The following is a 17,018-nucleotide window of genomic DNA, read 5'->3' as shown; positions in this document are numbered from 1 at the left end:
TTCTCCGGAGGTCATTTATGTCCCACTCTGCTTACATCGACTCTTTGAACATTCAGCCCTCAAAGCCATTAAGTGGATTCCGCGCGTACTCGGCATGCAACGTTTCAGCCGTTCAATGCTGGTCATCATAGGCGCATTGAAATGCGTGCGCGTTGAGAACACACACGTTTCTTTATGATTTATGCAAATTGTACGCGAATGTTTACACGTGTTTAGGCTAATTGCGAGAGAGAACAGGACAGAAGAGAGGAGAGATTAAAAATGCATGTTACAGAGTCAAATTGAGACAAAACAAATAGAAGCCTGAATCGAATAACAAACCCGAGCTGTAACAATAATAAAAATGTAGATTTGTAAGGTGCATTTCATCCGTAGTAGATCCCATTAATGCGCCCCGTGTACGGAAAGTGGGAAATAAACAGAACCTGCAAGGTACACGGCCAGACCTAGGGAATTAAAGGCCAATTTATAGAGGTAAGTTTTCAAGACGGACTTAAATATAGCAAACGATTGTCTTTTCATCCATTGCACAGTAGGGAGGGTGAGACATTATGCAACTAATATCGGCCATTACAGGTACAGGATATATTTTTTGCAAAGATTTTGCCGGTTTTAGACAACCACCTTAGTCGGGGAGTAAAGGGCGGGTGCTCCCACACCTCTTCCAAGACGTCTGGCGAGAGTGGAAGAGTAGGCCAAAGCCCCAAGGTCCTTCTGCCTCCAATGGCGTGAGCTAAAATACTGCGGTGCTGCACATATATTGTTTTACCTTGCTCAGCATGAAAGCGGCGAACATTGTTTAAACAATCGTTCATTTACTCAACCAGGTGTAATCTCTGGTGTGTGTCTACCCAGGCCTTTTTTTCCAGCCTCTGATGGGCTCCCACTGATGAAAACATCCTCGGGTATATGAAGCACAAAAGGGGGCCACATCTGTCATGAGAAACTATCGGTCTTCTTCTACGGAATCGAGCGACATGAACACCCACTTCCTGTACTGTACGATGTCGATGGCCAAATTCATCTGGAACGCACCGATCGCATCAAGATCTCGGATCGTGATGCCTATCTTGCTCGCATCAAGATCTCGGATCTTGATGTGAGCAAGATAGGCTCAGTCCAGTTGCGTATGCAGCTTATCCTTTTTATAATCTTCTTTCGTATGGCTGATGTACATGCAGAGCAACAAACTACAATTTCACATTCAGGTGGTCAAGCCAGATAAACGCGTCAGGAGTAGCAGAGTGTATCGCTGCGATGTTTCCTTCGTGGATCGGGCATTGCGTTGTTATACGTTGCACGGTCTGTTCTGGATGAGAACAGTCGCACACTGGAGAGTATTTTGATTAACATTTGTGCATCAGCTGCCATGGTTTATGCAGTCGATGTGGTTTAGGGTGGACCATTTTTATAACGAGCAGGACCTAAATAGCTAGCCGCCACGGATCACCTGACAGGCACCCAGCCACTTGCGACTCTCGGGCAGTCACACCGCACGGAATACGACTCACCCCGACCTCCTCTCAGCGTCCTGCCCCTTGTGCCCGCCGACCCCTGACCTCTGGCCCGTCCCCTGCTGCCCTTGCCTCGACCCCTGCTCGTAGGAGTTCGGACCTCGTCTGCCCTCTCCTCATCGTCTTGGTCGTCATCGTCGTGATCGCTCGTCTCCCCAGTGGGTCTGATTGCTCGGGAGCGGCTCACTGCCTATAAGACGGGGCAAAACAAGAGATTAGAGATTTTTTTTTTAATACAAAATAAATCTTATCCCACAATATTATCATAAATGTGCTATCGGTGTCTGAGTCACGAGGTGAAGTATCTGTTCAGATGTTTCATAGAGCAGTGCAACGTTTTGTGTTAGGGAATTGTCAATGGAAGTGGATAGCACAGAGCTACCTCACAGATCCCTTAAGTGACCTCTGGTCGACACACAGAAGGGGCCAGCACTTTCCTACCCTCTCTGCCGCTCACAGTGATGTTCATCGCACGGCAGTCAAACCAATATTTTTTAATTTCCAGAACTGGAATTTGGCCAAATCAGCCACAGTTATTGGTGACAAGGCATAGCGAATACATTCGGTAAACTTGAGAACAAAGATTCATCACAGGTGTCTGAAACCCAGATTTTATCCCAAGATCTCAACAGTAAACTTTCTTTATTTTATATTTATATTCATTTGAAGTTAGTCACCTCATCACTCTCAAGCTTGACTCCATCTATCTTTGTTTTATCCTTCCCAAATTGGTACTCGTACCTAAAACCTCTGCATGCCTAACTAAAATTCTCCCCGCACCTCCCGATCATCACGGTTGGCTACGTATGTACGGTGCAAAAGAAGTTCAACATACATATACACAACTGTTGGAGACCTGACCAAGTCAATCATAATCTGGGACAAAAGCCCTTGACAAAGGGTGACTGGCAAGGAATGCGGGACATTCGGCAGGCACTTGGCCAGCGAATCATGACCTGGGGCAAAGCCCTGTGCAGATATTAGTATTAGACTCAGACGTGCTTGAGTCAGTGAGTCATCTTCGAGGAGAAAGCAAGCCCCTGGGCAATAATTGCCTGGCAAACAAAAGTGGACCAGGGAATAAAAAGGGGAGAGTGAGAGAGTTCTGGATGTGGAGTGCTACAGCGTGGTGTTGTTACCTGCCATATGACCGTGAGCGGAATCCTTTCACAACCAATTATCTCTATGCATGCCTCGATTAAAATCGATCTGCTAGCACCGATGACTTAACAGCGATATAAAAATGGCCCCCTTCTCCCACTTTATAAATTGAAAAATATTTGACGGCTAAATGCAACCAATCTCATGTCGCCCTTGACGCCACGAGTTTCGCAGTTAACAATTTAGAGGTAACGTTCAAAGAAAATAAATCATTTAAGACATGTTGAAGAACTGCGCGCGAGGCACCGCCAAAAGCCGAACCAACCTGTCGTATTTTGTTAGGGGATTTTAGTGGAAATGCCGAAGTCGATCGAAAAAAGGTCAAGCCAAAGAGGGAACACTACACGTCTCAATTGGGACATGTGCGGGTGCCTCTTCCTTTTGTGCTGTCTCGCAATTGACACGTCTTATCCGAGTAAGCAGGGGTCGTGACTCATCACTCCGATGACAATAATTTTTTTCTTACATAAGCAGGCTCGTGTTTTTGGGGACATTTTGACGGAGGACAGTCCCACCGCCTCGTAAGGCCGGTGGGGGTACGACGTAGCGCCAGCGCAGATCAAACAAAAAATACCTCTTTGATGTCCTCGTCCTCTTGCATGTTTTTCTTGCAGGATTCACGGAAGTGGCGCACCTGAAACGGGACGAGGCATCTTTAGCGAGGGCAACGAAGGCCGGAAGCGGCGCACGAGCTGGTCATGTAGTAGCTCGGGTGACTCGTTTGCCCCGCTATCGGCGACAGATGATAACGATCCATTGTGAGGGGACTGCATTGTATTCTCGAGAAGTTTAAGATGCTCAGGAATAGAAAGATGTACTTTGGAGTGATTTTGGTAAAAAAAAAAAACGTGTACTTTAGAATCGGAGGAATATGGTAATTTATAGAGCCGTCTTCCAGGGGTTGCAAACGCGGTGATTTAAAAACATCAGGTTCGGAAGTCTTCCGGAAAACAATGCATTCTCCGGATTACAAGACACAAGGATGAAGTGAGACTTATCCGAAGATTCTCATAGATTGCCATGGAGACTGGAGGTGAATATAATGGCGAAAAACCAAAGTATAACACAAATAAAGAAAATATTAACAGCAACAAGAACATGAAAAATATTTTCAAAATAAAATAACGGAAGTGTTATGATCATTAATGGCTGAACAAAATTGCCACTGTATGAAATTAATTTTTTTGCAACTTAAATTTGACATTCTTTGACATCCTTTCGCAGATTCTGCACAAACAATTACCCGTTAAGCAAACAGTGTGCAAACCAGAACCAGCCTCCAGAAGCTGTGATATTACTTTAGGATCACCCCCCCCCATCCCGTCACAATCTCATGACGCAACAATCCATCTGGCATCTGCGGGTGAGCCGATTTCACCACTCCATCTCCGCGCGGTGGACGTGCTCTGGCACGCGTTCTTACGGTGGAGAGGGGGGGGGGGGCGGCTACCGGCCATCATCCTTTCCTCGCGACGCGTCCGGCCTAAGCCAAACGTATTTTATTAACAGCGACGAAGATGTTTTCTAATCCGCGTGTTGCTCAACTACAAGTGTACTCTGCGCACTTTTCAGCTTTTTATTTCCAACGTTGCATGTGGCTCATTTTGTAATGTTCCTGATAAGCCAAACGTATTTTATTAACAGCGACGAAGATGTTTTCTAATCCGCGTGTTGCTCAACTACAAGTGTACTCTGCGCACTTTTCAGCTTTTTATTTCCAACGTTGCATGTGGCTCATTTTGTAATGTTCCTGATAAGCCAAACGTATTTTATTAACAGCGACGAAGATGTTTTCTAATCCGCGTGTTGCTCAACTACAAGTGTACTCTGCGCACTTTTCAGCTTTTTATTTCCAACGTTGCATGTGGCTCATTTTGTAATGTTCCTGATATAATGGAAATAATTATTTACCCAATAAAGGCTCATGAATCTCAAGACTCTTTTTTCAAGTTGGGTCCCTTCTTGGGCAGTGTGACCAATTACATTCACGAGTGCTTTGGCATAAATGAAGGAAATCTGCAGTAGGTAGAAAAGACTATCACACAATTCAGGAAGACTTAAAACGCTACACAGAAGATGATTCAAGAAAACCAGTGATGTAATTGTCATCTCCACACCACCTTGCAACCAGAGACTAAAACACCTTACACTCCCCCATTCAGTCTCTCCTAGCTTAAAACAAATCTTGCTTAACTAACAAGATTGGACGCATTCAGGGGCAATTTTGTCTTTGTAGGCGTACACAATAAAAACAAAGATTTACTCTGTGCTTAGATGCTGACAGCATGACTGTAACATAAACGGTGACAAGCGCTTAAGTAATGTTTAACACAAAGCGATAACAGTCATCGGTCGCGGATAAATCACGCTGCGTTCACCCTCATGGTGGTGGTGATTGGTATTGGCGATGGGGGACGTATCTCAGGCTGGAGCCGACCGAGCGGTGAACCGTACTGGGTGCTCACTGCATGTTTATTGCTAATAGCGCGCTGAACACATTTGCATAGACTAAATCTGCTCTGAGAGACATTAAGCCGAGTAAACGCGTTTTATTTGGCCAGCTGCGCAGTGAACCAAATATTATATGCACAATAAAATAAAAAAAACTTTCCATCTCTTCGTATTAAATACTTATAGAGCATCAGCCTTATATGGCCTATAATTGGCTTTTCAGGATATGTGGCTTCTGCTACCATGTTGGCAAGAAGTCTTTGAAAAGGAACCCACACTTTACCCCACCACACACAACCTATTGATCGACTTACTGTAGGCGTTGTTGTATATGTCGGGTCTTGAAAAATGTAATTATTTTTTCAAGACCCGACATATACAACAGCGTACCCATTTATACTGCTCGGTAGATGGAGGCGGAGGGTTTTAAAGATGCTTGGGTGGGCGGTGTAGTAATTTCCGCGCTGCGGTAAGAACCCGGAAACCCGAGTTCGAATCCTGCTTACAGCGAACACCAGTGACGATTATCTGAACCGGTCATGCCCCCCCCACCCCCCCCCCCCCATCGCCTCTAGGTCAACTCAGCCTCAAATGAGTACCCGGTGCAGCGTGTTAACATCGTCACTGGGAAGACAAAGGTGGCCGGGTGTGGTCCTGGCCACCCACCCCTTCATGTGTCGTTTCAGCCTTCGTAGGTGCTCGCTGCCCCAACAGTCTGTTGAGGCTATGCAGGGATCTTTGTCTTTGTATCCGCAAAACACCAACTCTCGGACAAACCAATCGAATGGTTAAATCGCTTACAACCAAATCCCTAATGGTTGCTCTACATGGGCCATACGAAATAAGAATCAGTGGAGGGGTGGGGTGGGGGGAGCCTTTTCGGCCATGCAGAGATAAAAAATAAAAAATTTACCAGGTAAGGCCCACTGAGCTATATAACTCTTTTCAGAAGCGACCTGGCCACATGTGATAGCTCAACGAAGCGGCTGATGGTGTGGAAATGTATAGCAGCCAAACACTCTTAACCACTGCAGTCTGCACCTTTTTAGTTCTCAGAAAAGGCACCTCGCACCCCCAAGGGGTGGGTGCACCCCAGGTTAAGAACCACTGCTCTAAACGCATGTTTGATTCTAAATGTGGAAGGAAAAAAATAGAGGACCATGTGACTATGGGGAGAGAGAGAGAATACGCAAACTCCAAACATACAGCAGGCATCAGGGTCCGGATCGAACCCACGACCACCTGCATACCAGGCGAGGTAGTTAACATCTCCTAGCCACTGTGATGATGCTGAGAGAGAGAGACACGCAAATTCCAAATATACAGCAGGCGTCAGGGTCCGGATCGAACCCACGACCACCTGCATACCAAGCGAGGTAGTTAACATCTCCTCGCCACCGTGATGATGATGATGAGAGAGAGAGGCACGCAAACTCCAAATATACAGCAGGCGTCAGGGTCCGGATCGAACCCACGACTACCTGCATACAAGGCGAGGTAGATAACATCTCCTCGCCACCGTGATGATGATGAGAGAGAGACACGCAAACTCCAAATATACAGCAGGCGTTACGGTCAGGATCGAACCCACGACCACCTGCATACCAGGCGAGGTAGTTAACATCTCCTCGCCACCGTGATGATGATGATGATGAGAGAGAGACACGCAAACTCCAAATATACAGCAGGCGTTACGGTCAGGATCGAACCCATGACCTCCTGCATACCAGGCGAGGTAGTTAACATCTCGCCACGGCAGCGCCAAAAAATGGCGCAACCACCAAATGTGTCCACAATTGCGTTTGGTGGCGCGGCGAGCACGGTCACCGAGCGGCCCGTGTTTGCCTGGCTCTTTTTCTCTGTCGCCAACAGCAACACTCAGGAGCCACCACATGGGTAGAGCTAATGAAGCGTCACAGAAATCTTATTTTCTCTACGCCGCTGCTGCTCCTCACGTATCACAAATCGTGTCGTCAGTCCGTGGGAGGCAAGGCTCCGAAAGAGTCCCCCCCCGCCCGATGCGTTAATTACATTACTCGTTAGGAATGTGCAATTTGGTGGGCCCCCTTTCATCGTGCATTGCCATGGCGATAAATCGAGAAGTTTGTCTAGGTGGTGGGCGCGTTAAGGAGTTGGCTAGCGGTGACACACGCAAGAGGCCAGCTACGGATGGCATTGGGATATCTGGATAATGTTGGGTGGATGCGTTGATTGGGTGAGCGGCGTATGGCGTTAGAAATAGAAAGGCGTGTTAGTGCAACAAGGCATGAAAGGCGGCAGGGCGACTCAGCGATAACACTTGTGCCTCACAGCAAGAAAGTCCTGGGTTCCATTCCTCACTCAAGTGCCTTTCTGTGTGGTGATCAGAATCAGAATATTTATTTATACTGGAGGAATCCGATGAGCTACAAAGCTCTTTTTCAGAGATGTCCAGAGATTGTATGTCCTTCCCCTGTTCGGCAAGGGTTTTCTCAAGGTTCTCTGTTGTTTCCTCCCCACATAGCATATTAAAAAAAAAAACTTCAGTGCAACTGGTATTGGCCAAAAATATCCCAATGCTGTAAAAATAATCCTGCAAATTACTCAACTGGAATTACTCTGAGAAACATCTTGGCAGAACCCTGTTCTGAAAAAAAAAACGAGTATTGAGACTCAATGAGGCTTTCCTGGGTAAACAAGCCTAATAATAATGGAAATAAGATACAAAGGGAGTGAAGGTGAGGGTTAAAGACGACCATGTAATCATGTCTCACGCTTAACTGGGAAAATGCCTCCTAAGAATTAAGATGTACTATGTCTTAATAAAGGCTCAGATTATCTCTGATGAACAGCAGTTGTATAATAATTTTAAATTAGTATTATTTGTTAACATTTTTTTCACGTCAAAATGAATTTACAGCCACTTTTGTAAATCCACTTACTGAATGGAGGCCTCTTCAGGCCATGTCGGTAGAAGAGATCGTTTGACCATACTTCACCACGCAGGTAAATTCGAGTTGGTTAAGGGAGAGGGGCTCAGGTTACCGGGTTCAGAGCCCAGCACAGCAACTGCCGTGCCAACGCATTCTACCCGACTAATAATAATTGCGATGCAATTTATTTTTGTTGTTGATAAATGATGCCGAGGTTATCATCACGTAAAAGGAAGTTGTTTTTTTTACAGCGTTACCAATTAATTGCACAAAGTGAGCAAAATAGCGCTGCGATTTGTCAAGGGCCTGGCGGAGAGGGAGTGAAAAACGCTTCAATCTGCATCCTACTTTTCAAGAGCACACGCCGACAGTCAAAAAAACAGGCCAAAACACGTGATAAAACGTGCGCGCGTGAGAAATTAACACCACGGTAGGTCAGCGTTTCCATGCAACCTGGATGCGAATCTGAGAGAGAACGCGCCCCCCTGACCTCTTCGTCAATGGTATCGACTGACGACACCTCCGTTTTCTTCAGATGTTCCTGCGTCTTCGTGAGCTGCACTTTGACCAGCTCCGAGATCGCCTCCTTTTCTTCCTTGTCAACAAACTCTTGCACCGCCGCACCCATTCCTCGTTCCGTCAACAGCGCCAGCTGCACGTTCTGAATAAAACACGCACGCTCAACACGTTAACGGAGAGCGCTGCTCACTGCTATTCGTCCGTACACCCATATTATCCGATTTGTGGAGTGGTCGGCATGGCGGTTGTTGTATATATAGGCCTTTTTCCAAAATTGATATTAATCATGATTTTGTCAAATTTTTTTTTATCAATCGTGGTGTCACTTGGGGCAAAAGGGGGTGATACAGCCCCCCCCCTCCCCTCACACACAACAGGCCGCCGGAGATAGCAATACAAAGTAATAAACCCAAAACAAAGAGAAAGGGCGGGGGGGGGGAATTCCTAATGAGAGACTAAAAAAAAAAATCCCGACACGGCTTCGAAGCCTCGCCAGCTTCCAGGGCGGAGAAAACCGGACAGACAAACTTTTGGTTATTTTAATTAACAGAAAGTCCAAGAAAAGCCCAGCAACAAGAATAAGCTGACATTATAGGAATCTACACACTCACTACGATAAAAAAACAGACTACAATCTACATAGCGGGTTATTACTTCTCATACATAATATTAATACTAACGTTATTCACCTTAAATTATATTACATCTTGCCGTTTACGTGACTTTACAAAAAACAAAGAAATTAATTCCAGCAGTCAAGAAGCTTAACCGAAACTTAGTTATACCTCTAAAACTCACGACATCAAAACATTACTCTAGTATAACAGCAGGGATCCCCGAATACAGACGGGGGGGCGAAATAAAAAAAAACCCTAAGAAATACGTGGTGATGATAATGTTAAATCACAAATCTTGGGCAACATAAACCAAATAATAATTATGCAGTATTAAACCGAGGGTTATCCAGAAGAGATGAGGCGAAATAGGTCAAACTTACACAACCAAGATAAACTGTATCCCATAGGAAAAGAGCCTCCCAACCGTCTTTGTCTTCCCACAGCACGGGATAGCAAAGAATGTAACGCCCAGAGCGAGGGAAATTAATCTTTTATTGCAGTGGGGCATCTGTGTTCCACGGATGAAAAGATGGCTTGGGGAGAGACACAGATGGCATAATAATGACAAAGATCCCCCATATAGCCTTAACAGGCTGTAGGGGCAAATGCTGTTAGCGAGCACCTATGAAGGCCGGAACGGTACACGAGGGGGTGGGTGGCCAGCACCACGCCCGACCGCCTTTGTCTCCCCAGTGGCGATGTTTACACACCGCACCAGGTACTCATTTGAAGCTGAGTCGACCTAGGGGAGGCCCGGGACCGGTTCAGATAATCGTCACTGATGTTGGCCGTGAGCGGGAATCGAATCCGGGTCGCCAGGTTTATAGCGCAGCGCGCTAACCGCTACACTATCACTCCCCTTAATAATGACACACACACACGGACACACGTACAACCCCCCCCCACAACACAGAGCGAGATCAAAGGAAGTTCCGGTCCATTGTGAGAAGGAGAGCAGAGAAATTAATTTTGGCATAAAAAGAGAGACACGGGCCATACACACAGCTACCAGCGGCAGAAGACGGCGACCATCAGCTACCGAAGATGACCAGCTAGCCACCGACACAGAAGAAGCTTACCAGCAGAAGAAGAATCCGCAACTCATCCAGGATGGCGAGGCTCACTGAGTAGCGACATGCTACGCCGTGCGAATTCAGCGCCATCAGAAAAAGTATCGCTCGAAAATCATTCCGCTCTGGGCATCGACTTACAAGAGCCACTGCAGTTCGAGCTAAGCTGACGAGAATTCCAGCATCATCCGCGAGAGAGGGCGGAAAGCGCCAAACGTCGACCAAGCCTGCCATCAACGAACGAAAGCATCGTTCATCGCCAGAGAGCCGGAACAGGAGAGAGCACGTCGCAGCGCCACCAGCGCCACCAAGCAACGGTGTCAGCTGCCAGTGGACGAGCTGTGGGTGCTACCTGACAACGGGATCATCGCGCACGACGGTGAGCGTCGTGGTCAACTCTTCCAACCAGCTGTGGAACGAACTCTGGCCGCCCGTGTGAGAGAAGGAGAGCCCAGCTTATCCGTATGATACGCACACTGCCACACATTACAACGCATCGCCTGGCGTCTGCTTGACGCAAAGAATTGATCAAGAACACATCCCCACTCCACCCATACCATCCCCACTCAACACATACACGAATCATTAATGAGAAGACTCATGATAAGTGCGTCAAGTATCAACTGATAACGAAGAACAACGGTTGCCATTGGGTTACGGGAAACGGCCGTTTAGAAGTATTTTAGTAGTTATGCTTCTTTTTTATTTGCATAAATATTATCAACGAATTCATTGATGAAAACTAAACGTTTAAAAGCCTAAGTTACGAATCCACACACTCACAGGGAGAATATTGTGTTGAAATCTTCTTTTGATCACAGAATCTGCCCGTGAATTGATTGGAACCTCAGCCAATCAATGAGCATTTGCTGAAGCAGGAATACTGCTGCACACCATGGTTTCAACATTTCGTTAAATTACGTAATCTTGCCGATGGATTCATTGCCGTATACGTTTTGCCTTCGGGACATGTTTCTTTATTGCCTCCGTATGAATGTCATTGCATTAACTTTTAAGGATTTTTATTCCGATTTGCCGCATATGCTCGTGTTACTCTGATGAAGTAATCGTTTGTTCTGTTACCCAAAAAACAAACGTGATTATTGAGGGTTAAATGCATGAACCCATGAAGCCTTAGCCAATCGATGAGTATTTGCTGAAGCAGGCATACTGCCACACACCCTTGTTCCAAGACATTTCGCAATTACGTAATCTTGCTCATGAATTAATTACCGTATACTTTGCCTTCAGGACGTTTCTTTATTGCCTTCATATGAATATCGTTGCATGAATTTTTAAGGACTTTTGGTTCCTATCGCCGTATATGTTCGTGTTACTCTGAGGAAGTAATCAATTGTTCTGTTACCCAGTTAACAAACGTGATCATTGAGGGTTAAATGTATGGATCAATGAGGGGAACATCTCCTGGAGTACTGTGTTGACAATTTCAAGCATAAGAATTCGCATATTAGAGTGTTAAGGTTTTGTTTAGAAATTAAAATTGCTGAACACAGAAGTGTCTGAGTGGTTCCTTCCAAAGTTCATGCATAATAATCTTAATAAGAACTGTGTCCTGCGGATGAGATTTGAATTTGGAGACCTGACATAACACACTCATACATAATCATTAAATGTTAAAGCGAGAATAATTGAATTATACCGATTGATGATACGACCCTGGGCAACGAAGCTAAGCCTAATTATCATAACTTCCCACATTAGCATAATCGCCTACAGTTGCATAAATTAATTTCGATTATCTATCTAATTAGCATAATGTGTGCGCATAATTACATCAATTATCATAATTTCGGATAATTACGCCTTTCTCCAAATTTCATTTAAATTGTATTATTTTCATCAAATTTTCAATACCCGGCATATACAACATGGTTAGTGCGCCACTCCGCGATCCTGACAAGCCGAGTTCGATTCCCGGACCAGGGGCTGACATCGGCAGTGAGTGGAATCCAAATCAGTCTTAGGCTCTTCCCCCCCCCCACCGTCACCTACCCGCACTGACCAGTGTGGTGAAGAATGGTCAAACAACACCCATGAGCGATACGGCATGTGGGAGGTCTTCATTCATCAGTGGACTCAGAAAGGCCTGTACATTATTATCAATATTATTATACGACACTGCTGTTATTGGTGTCAACAAATCTTATCCACGCGACGATTATCATCAGAGACTTTGTTTGGATAAGAGGAGTGACACATACGTGCTGACAAAGTCGTCAAAATTAAGTATATTTATATGCACGTTCCTGTGCCGATAAGAGGAGTAATATATGCAAATAGACATGGATAACAGGATCAGTGGCCCCCACAAATCAAATCGAATAAGCAGAGTTACACTGTGCGCTCGTGAAACGTGCATTTGTCCGAGTGTACATCTCTGCGCAATCATTCCCCTCTGGACAAAAAATGCCCAAATCACAAATGGTGCCTTAATGGAACCCAGAATTTTACTGTCGCAGAGCAGATGTTCCTGCGTCTTCGCTGGTCGACCTTACGTTGAGAAAAGTTGAAAATGTATGGAAAAGAACGAGGCTGACAAACTAAAACTCTTTGGCTTCCGTAAAGTCCACGTCGTGGACGATTTGTTGGATTAACATTTCTTCTTTGCACTGCAGCTGACTTTTCCCAATGTGGGACAGAGCTCACGCGAGGGCTACATTAACGTCAAGTTGGTTGTGACAGCCTGCGTGTTAAGTACTGTCAGGTATTTTTTTTTTTGCGACTCATTTTGAGATATTATTATTTATGACTATTTTATCAGAAAATTTTAGATGTTTTCCATGACATACGTATTTTAAAGAAGGTTTGCCGCATCCCAAAGTGTGATTTTATTACGCATCTCCAGTTGTACAATGGAGGTCAGTGGGAAAATAGGGTTCGGTGTATGGAATTTCGTTTGACAGGCAACTATCCTGGAACGTATCTGTTCCGTACACACATTGAGCGCCCGCATTACCAAGCATAATTAAGCGAGTCAGGATTATCTCTTAAAGTGTAAAACTACGAATGTAGCGACACACTAGAGACATGAAATCGGATTTACTTTGGAGGCAATTATCAATACGAGACAAATCACTTGCGTCCCACGCACTGCTTTTAATGTGGCAGAAATTCTATAAATTGGAGGCAGATTTTTTTTCTGTTAAAACAAAAAAATGTACGTGCTGAAAAAGATCAAATATTTTTCGTTTAAACCTCTCGGTTCAGATAATTGAGTCAGTTCAAATAGATGTTTGAAGGCGCGCACAGCTTATGACATTAAGTTATTAAAATAGCCAAACACCTCTTATCTAATATCACACGTAGGATTTCACAACAATGTACGTCATCATAACGGGAAAGGGTTAAACTTGGAGATTACAGTCGTGATGTCATTCAAGGTGACTGGTGGGGAGATTGCAAACAGAGACTGTGTGGAGGCAGGAGGAAGATAGGCAAAAGGAGGAACAGAATAAGAAAAGGGAATGCCAATCATATTTTTATTAAACTTTCAGAGAAACAGAAGCTGAGAGTTTCACACATGGCAACTGAATGCGAGTTTAAGAGGCTGTATTATTCAGGCATCTGTAGAGACTTTTCAACAGCAGTGTTCAGCCCTACTGTATGGTGGGAACGAAGTTCAAATCAGGGACAGAACCACGTGGAATGACTTCACAGGAAGCGGATGTTGCTGCGGTGTAATAGTGGCAGTGAACTTGCAATGTGTAACTCGTGGAAAGGATCGGTAGGTTTCTAAAACTCTGTCCACCAAGCAGTACGAATGGGAACACCACAGTTGATTGATCGGCAGGTGATCGAGTGTTGTCGGAATCCACCCACCTCTTCAAAGACAACTGGCCAGCGTGGAAAAAGTAGGTCAATTGCAATCTTAAAGCAACTCTCTAGAGCTCCCTCTAGTGCAGCAGGCCGGCGTGCAGGCAGGGAAATGAGCAATTAATTTTCAGGGCCGCACCCTTTTACCAAATTTCCTTCAATGACCCGAGGCTTGCAAGGCTTTCGTGTGACGCCCCTGGCTGCTGAATAATTTACCTTTTCGGCGGATTTAAAATACTCTTTAACCAAGTCTTCCACCCGCAGCGTGTTCTCCCCATGGGCCACGTGTGAGAATGCCTGGCCGAAATCCATCTCGTCCCCTGGAAGAAGTTAGAACAGCAAAACCGATGTCAGCGCAGGTGCACAGGCCTCATTTTCGCTCAAGTACAACATGTGATTCAGTGCCGGGTGCATGTGACCCAGAGAGTGGTCTGCTGTTGTGTGGTGTGTAATGTCACAATACCAGGGTGCATATCCCTGTCTGTTGTGATACCGGTATTTCCTTGGCGCGACACAACGTACGTGAACGGTGAAACATTTTAATGAGCCGAGTTTGAATGTGCAAAACGCTACGATGCTGCCTCCGAAAATAAAATATGATCGGGTAACATTTTCAAGAAATGCCCTTTATTCAGAGCAGAAAGGGCACAAGGATTGACTGATGCACTTTGCAGTAACGGTGCTTTGGAAACACATTTGAAGCGCACAGAACATTTGAAGCACGCAGACACGTGGATAGTTTTCAATTGGCATGCGAGTATGAATGGTTTTCCATTACCAGATACTGAGCAGTAAACAAACCTTTGAAACAAAAAAAAATGGGACACGTGCATTGACTGAAATTCGAACGTGCGGGTGGAGTGGCGAGGCAGCGGTTGGCACCCATCTATAAACCCAACCGACCTCAGTTCGACTGCCAGGACAAAGCTATAACCGATTTCCCCACACCTCCGATTAGAACGGTTGGCTACGTATAGTGCGGAACAAATTCAACACGCATACATAAATAACGTCAGTGGCGAGATCCAAAACCGGTCCTTCACTAACTCGCACTGACCAGCGTGGTCAAGAATGATATTGTAGAACTGCATTATGGGAGGTCAATATATAGTTTTGAGGGAGGCAGCTGAATGCTCACTGCTTGGCCATTTATCCTCAGGTGAGACCACTTGTACAAGTAATCTGCAAATAAGTAACTGGAATTTCACGTTCAACGCAATGGTAACCTTCCATAGGGAAAAAAAACGCACATGAGTGTGATTAAAACCAGATTTGGGGAATTTCAGGAGCAGACAATGCGAGCCTCAGACATGCTTCTCCTCACTAATTTTGGTAGTCTATGCTCTACATAGCCTGGTGTGCAAGCACCTCCTGGGCGTGCGAGATGAACTTTCTGGGGGTGCGAGACATAGCCAATTTTTTTAGAAGGTATATCACCGAAACACAAATTAGGCACGGGCGCGTAAGTACAACTACTTTGTTTCATCAAACCCTATGTATTAACTGACATCGTACATTTTTGTACAATTGAGAACCAAAAGGGGTGCAAGGCTGCAAGTAAAGGTTAAGAACCACAACTCTACGTGCAACAGCCTGTATAGTTCTACGATTCATACCAGTGGTGGGGAAGCTTTTACCTTATTGAGGGCCTAATATAAAAAGCTGGCATCATTGGTGGGCAAAGACAAAGATCCCCGTATATCCTTAACAGACTGGAGCAGCAAGCGCTGTTAACGAGTAGCACCGATGAACGCCGGCACGGCACACGAGGGGGTGGGTGGGCGGGACCATGTCTCCGGCCGCCTTTGTCTCCCTAGTGGCGATGTTTACACACCGCACCAGGTACTCATTTTAGGCTGGACCGGTTCAGATAATCGTCACCAGTGTTGACCGTGAGCGGGAATCGAACCCCGGTTGCCATCGTTCGTAGCGCAGCGCGCTAGCCGCTGCACTACCGCTCCCTGTTTGCAGGCTATGTGCACGTTAAGGCCACGTGAAATGTCAGCAACCACACATCGTTCGTGTCATCCAATAATAACATGCAAATAATAATTATACATCATCTTCCATTGCTGACCGAGTGCAATACATTTGGAAACAAAATCCTTTTTCCAGGTCAAAAGCTTACCCTCTAGCAATGGCGGAGACAGGATTTTCAGGTAGGGGGAGCAACCCCTCCAGCAATGAAAAATGATAGGAGTTGTTTGTAAGTAAGGACTTGTCCCTTGCTTTTTATTCGATGCGAGTACAGCGATGGCACAGCCATCGATCGAGGGTCGAATTCGAACCGTGTGTGATCGTCATCGCGCTCGCTGAAGGTTTGCCTTCAGGGAAGTCGTGCACTGTATACGCAACTGCGCACAATTCTGTGAGTCACTTATAACTGCTTTGCCGTTACTTATTGCCAATTATGGACTCAGACTATTGTCCTATCATCTCATAGAGTCTCTGGAACGTAATAATATGCTACACAGTGGCAGTGGGGGGTCGCAAAATGCCGATTTATCACTAATAAACTCCAATGACCCCCCCAACTGGCTCCGCCAGTGCCCTCTAGTACTCGATTAGGGCGTCTACGATCTTTGCAGCGAAGGATAAATGCTATTTGCGGATCGTTTACAAGCCGTAGGCATCAATCAGTAGGCCACAAGTGGCTGCAAAAATAAAAATTGTAGTGGATATCCAGAGACAAGCGACCAAAGGTAAGGCCTAAACCAAACCGAGATTTTGTTATTTTGTTGTTTCTCTTCAACGTGACTTTACCGAAAAAACTAAGAATACAAACCGAGATTGTTCGATAATTTCAGATCAGGCCTTTGACACTGAATTGTGACTGCAACAGCTGCGGCATCGAGCAAACGGAGGCTATATGCGAGGTGAGTTGGCATCGGCAGCAACTGGCTGCAATTACTTCTAAAATGCTCTTTACTTCGCTTATAA

General features: G+C 45.5%; 1 protein-coding gene across 1 annotated transcript in view; it reads right to left on the bottom strand.

Moving 5' to 3' along the window:
* MRE11 (MRE11 double strand break repair nuclease) overlaps nucleotides 1-17,018 on the bottom strand; it is a 92,816-nt gene that overhangs the window by 9,555 nt on the left and 66,243 nt on the right. Inside the window, exons 11-14 of the mRNA XM_032977795.2 lie at nucleotides 14,295-14,398; nucleotides 8,529-8,699; nucleotides 3,250-3,309; nucleotides 1,512-1,704 (exon numbers count right to left, since the gene is read on the bottom strand). Of these exons, the coding sequence (XP_032833686.1) occupies nucleotides 1,512-1,704; nucleotides 3,250-3,309; nucleotides 8,529-8,699; nucleotides 14,295-14,398 (528 nt within the window). The remainder of the gene's footprint in view (nucleotides 1-1,511; nucleotides 1,705-3,249; nucleotides 3,310-8,528; nucleotides 8,700-14,294; nucleotides 14,399-17,018) is intronic.

Source organism: Petromyzon marinus, chromosome 64, assembly GCF_048934315.1.
Source record: "Petromyzon marinus isolate PM22_M1 ecotype Great Lakes invasive population chromosome 64, UKy_Petmar_22M1.pri1.0, whole genome shotgun sequence".
In the NCBI taxonomy this organism is placed as follows: domain Eukaryota; kingdom Metazoa; phylum Chordata; class Hyperoartia; order Petromyzontiformes; family Petromyzontidae; genus Petromyzon; species Petromyzon marinus.
Note: the sequence above shows the minus strand (reverse complement) of the source record. Positions and strands in the feature narration are given on the sequence as shown.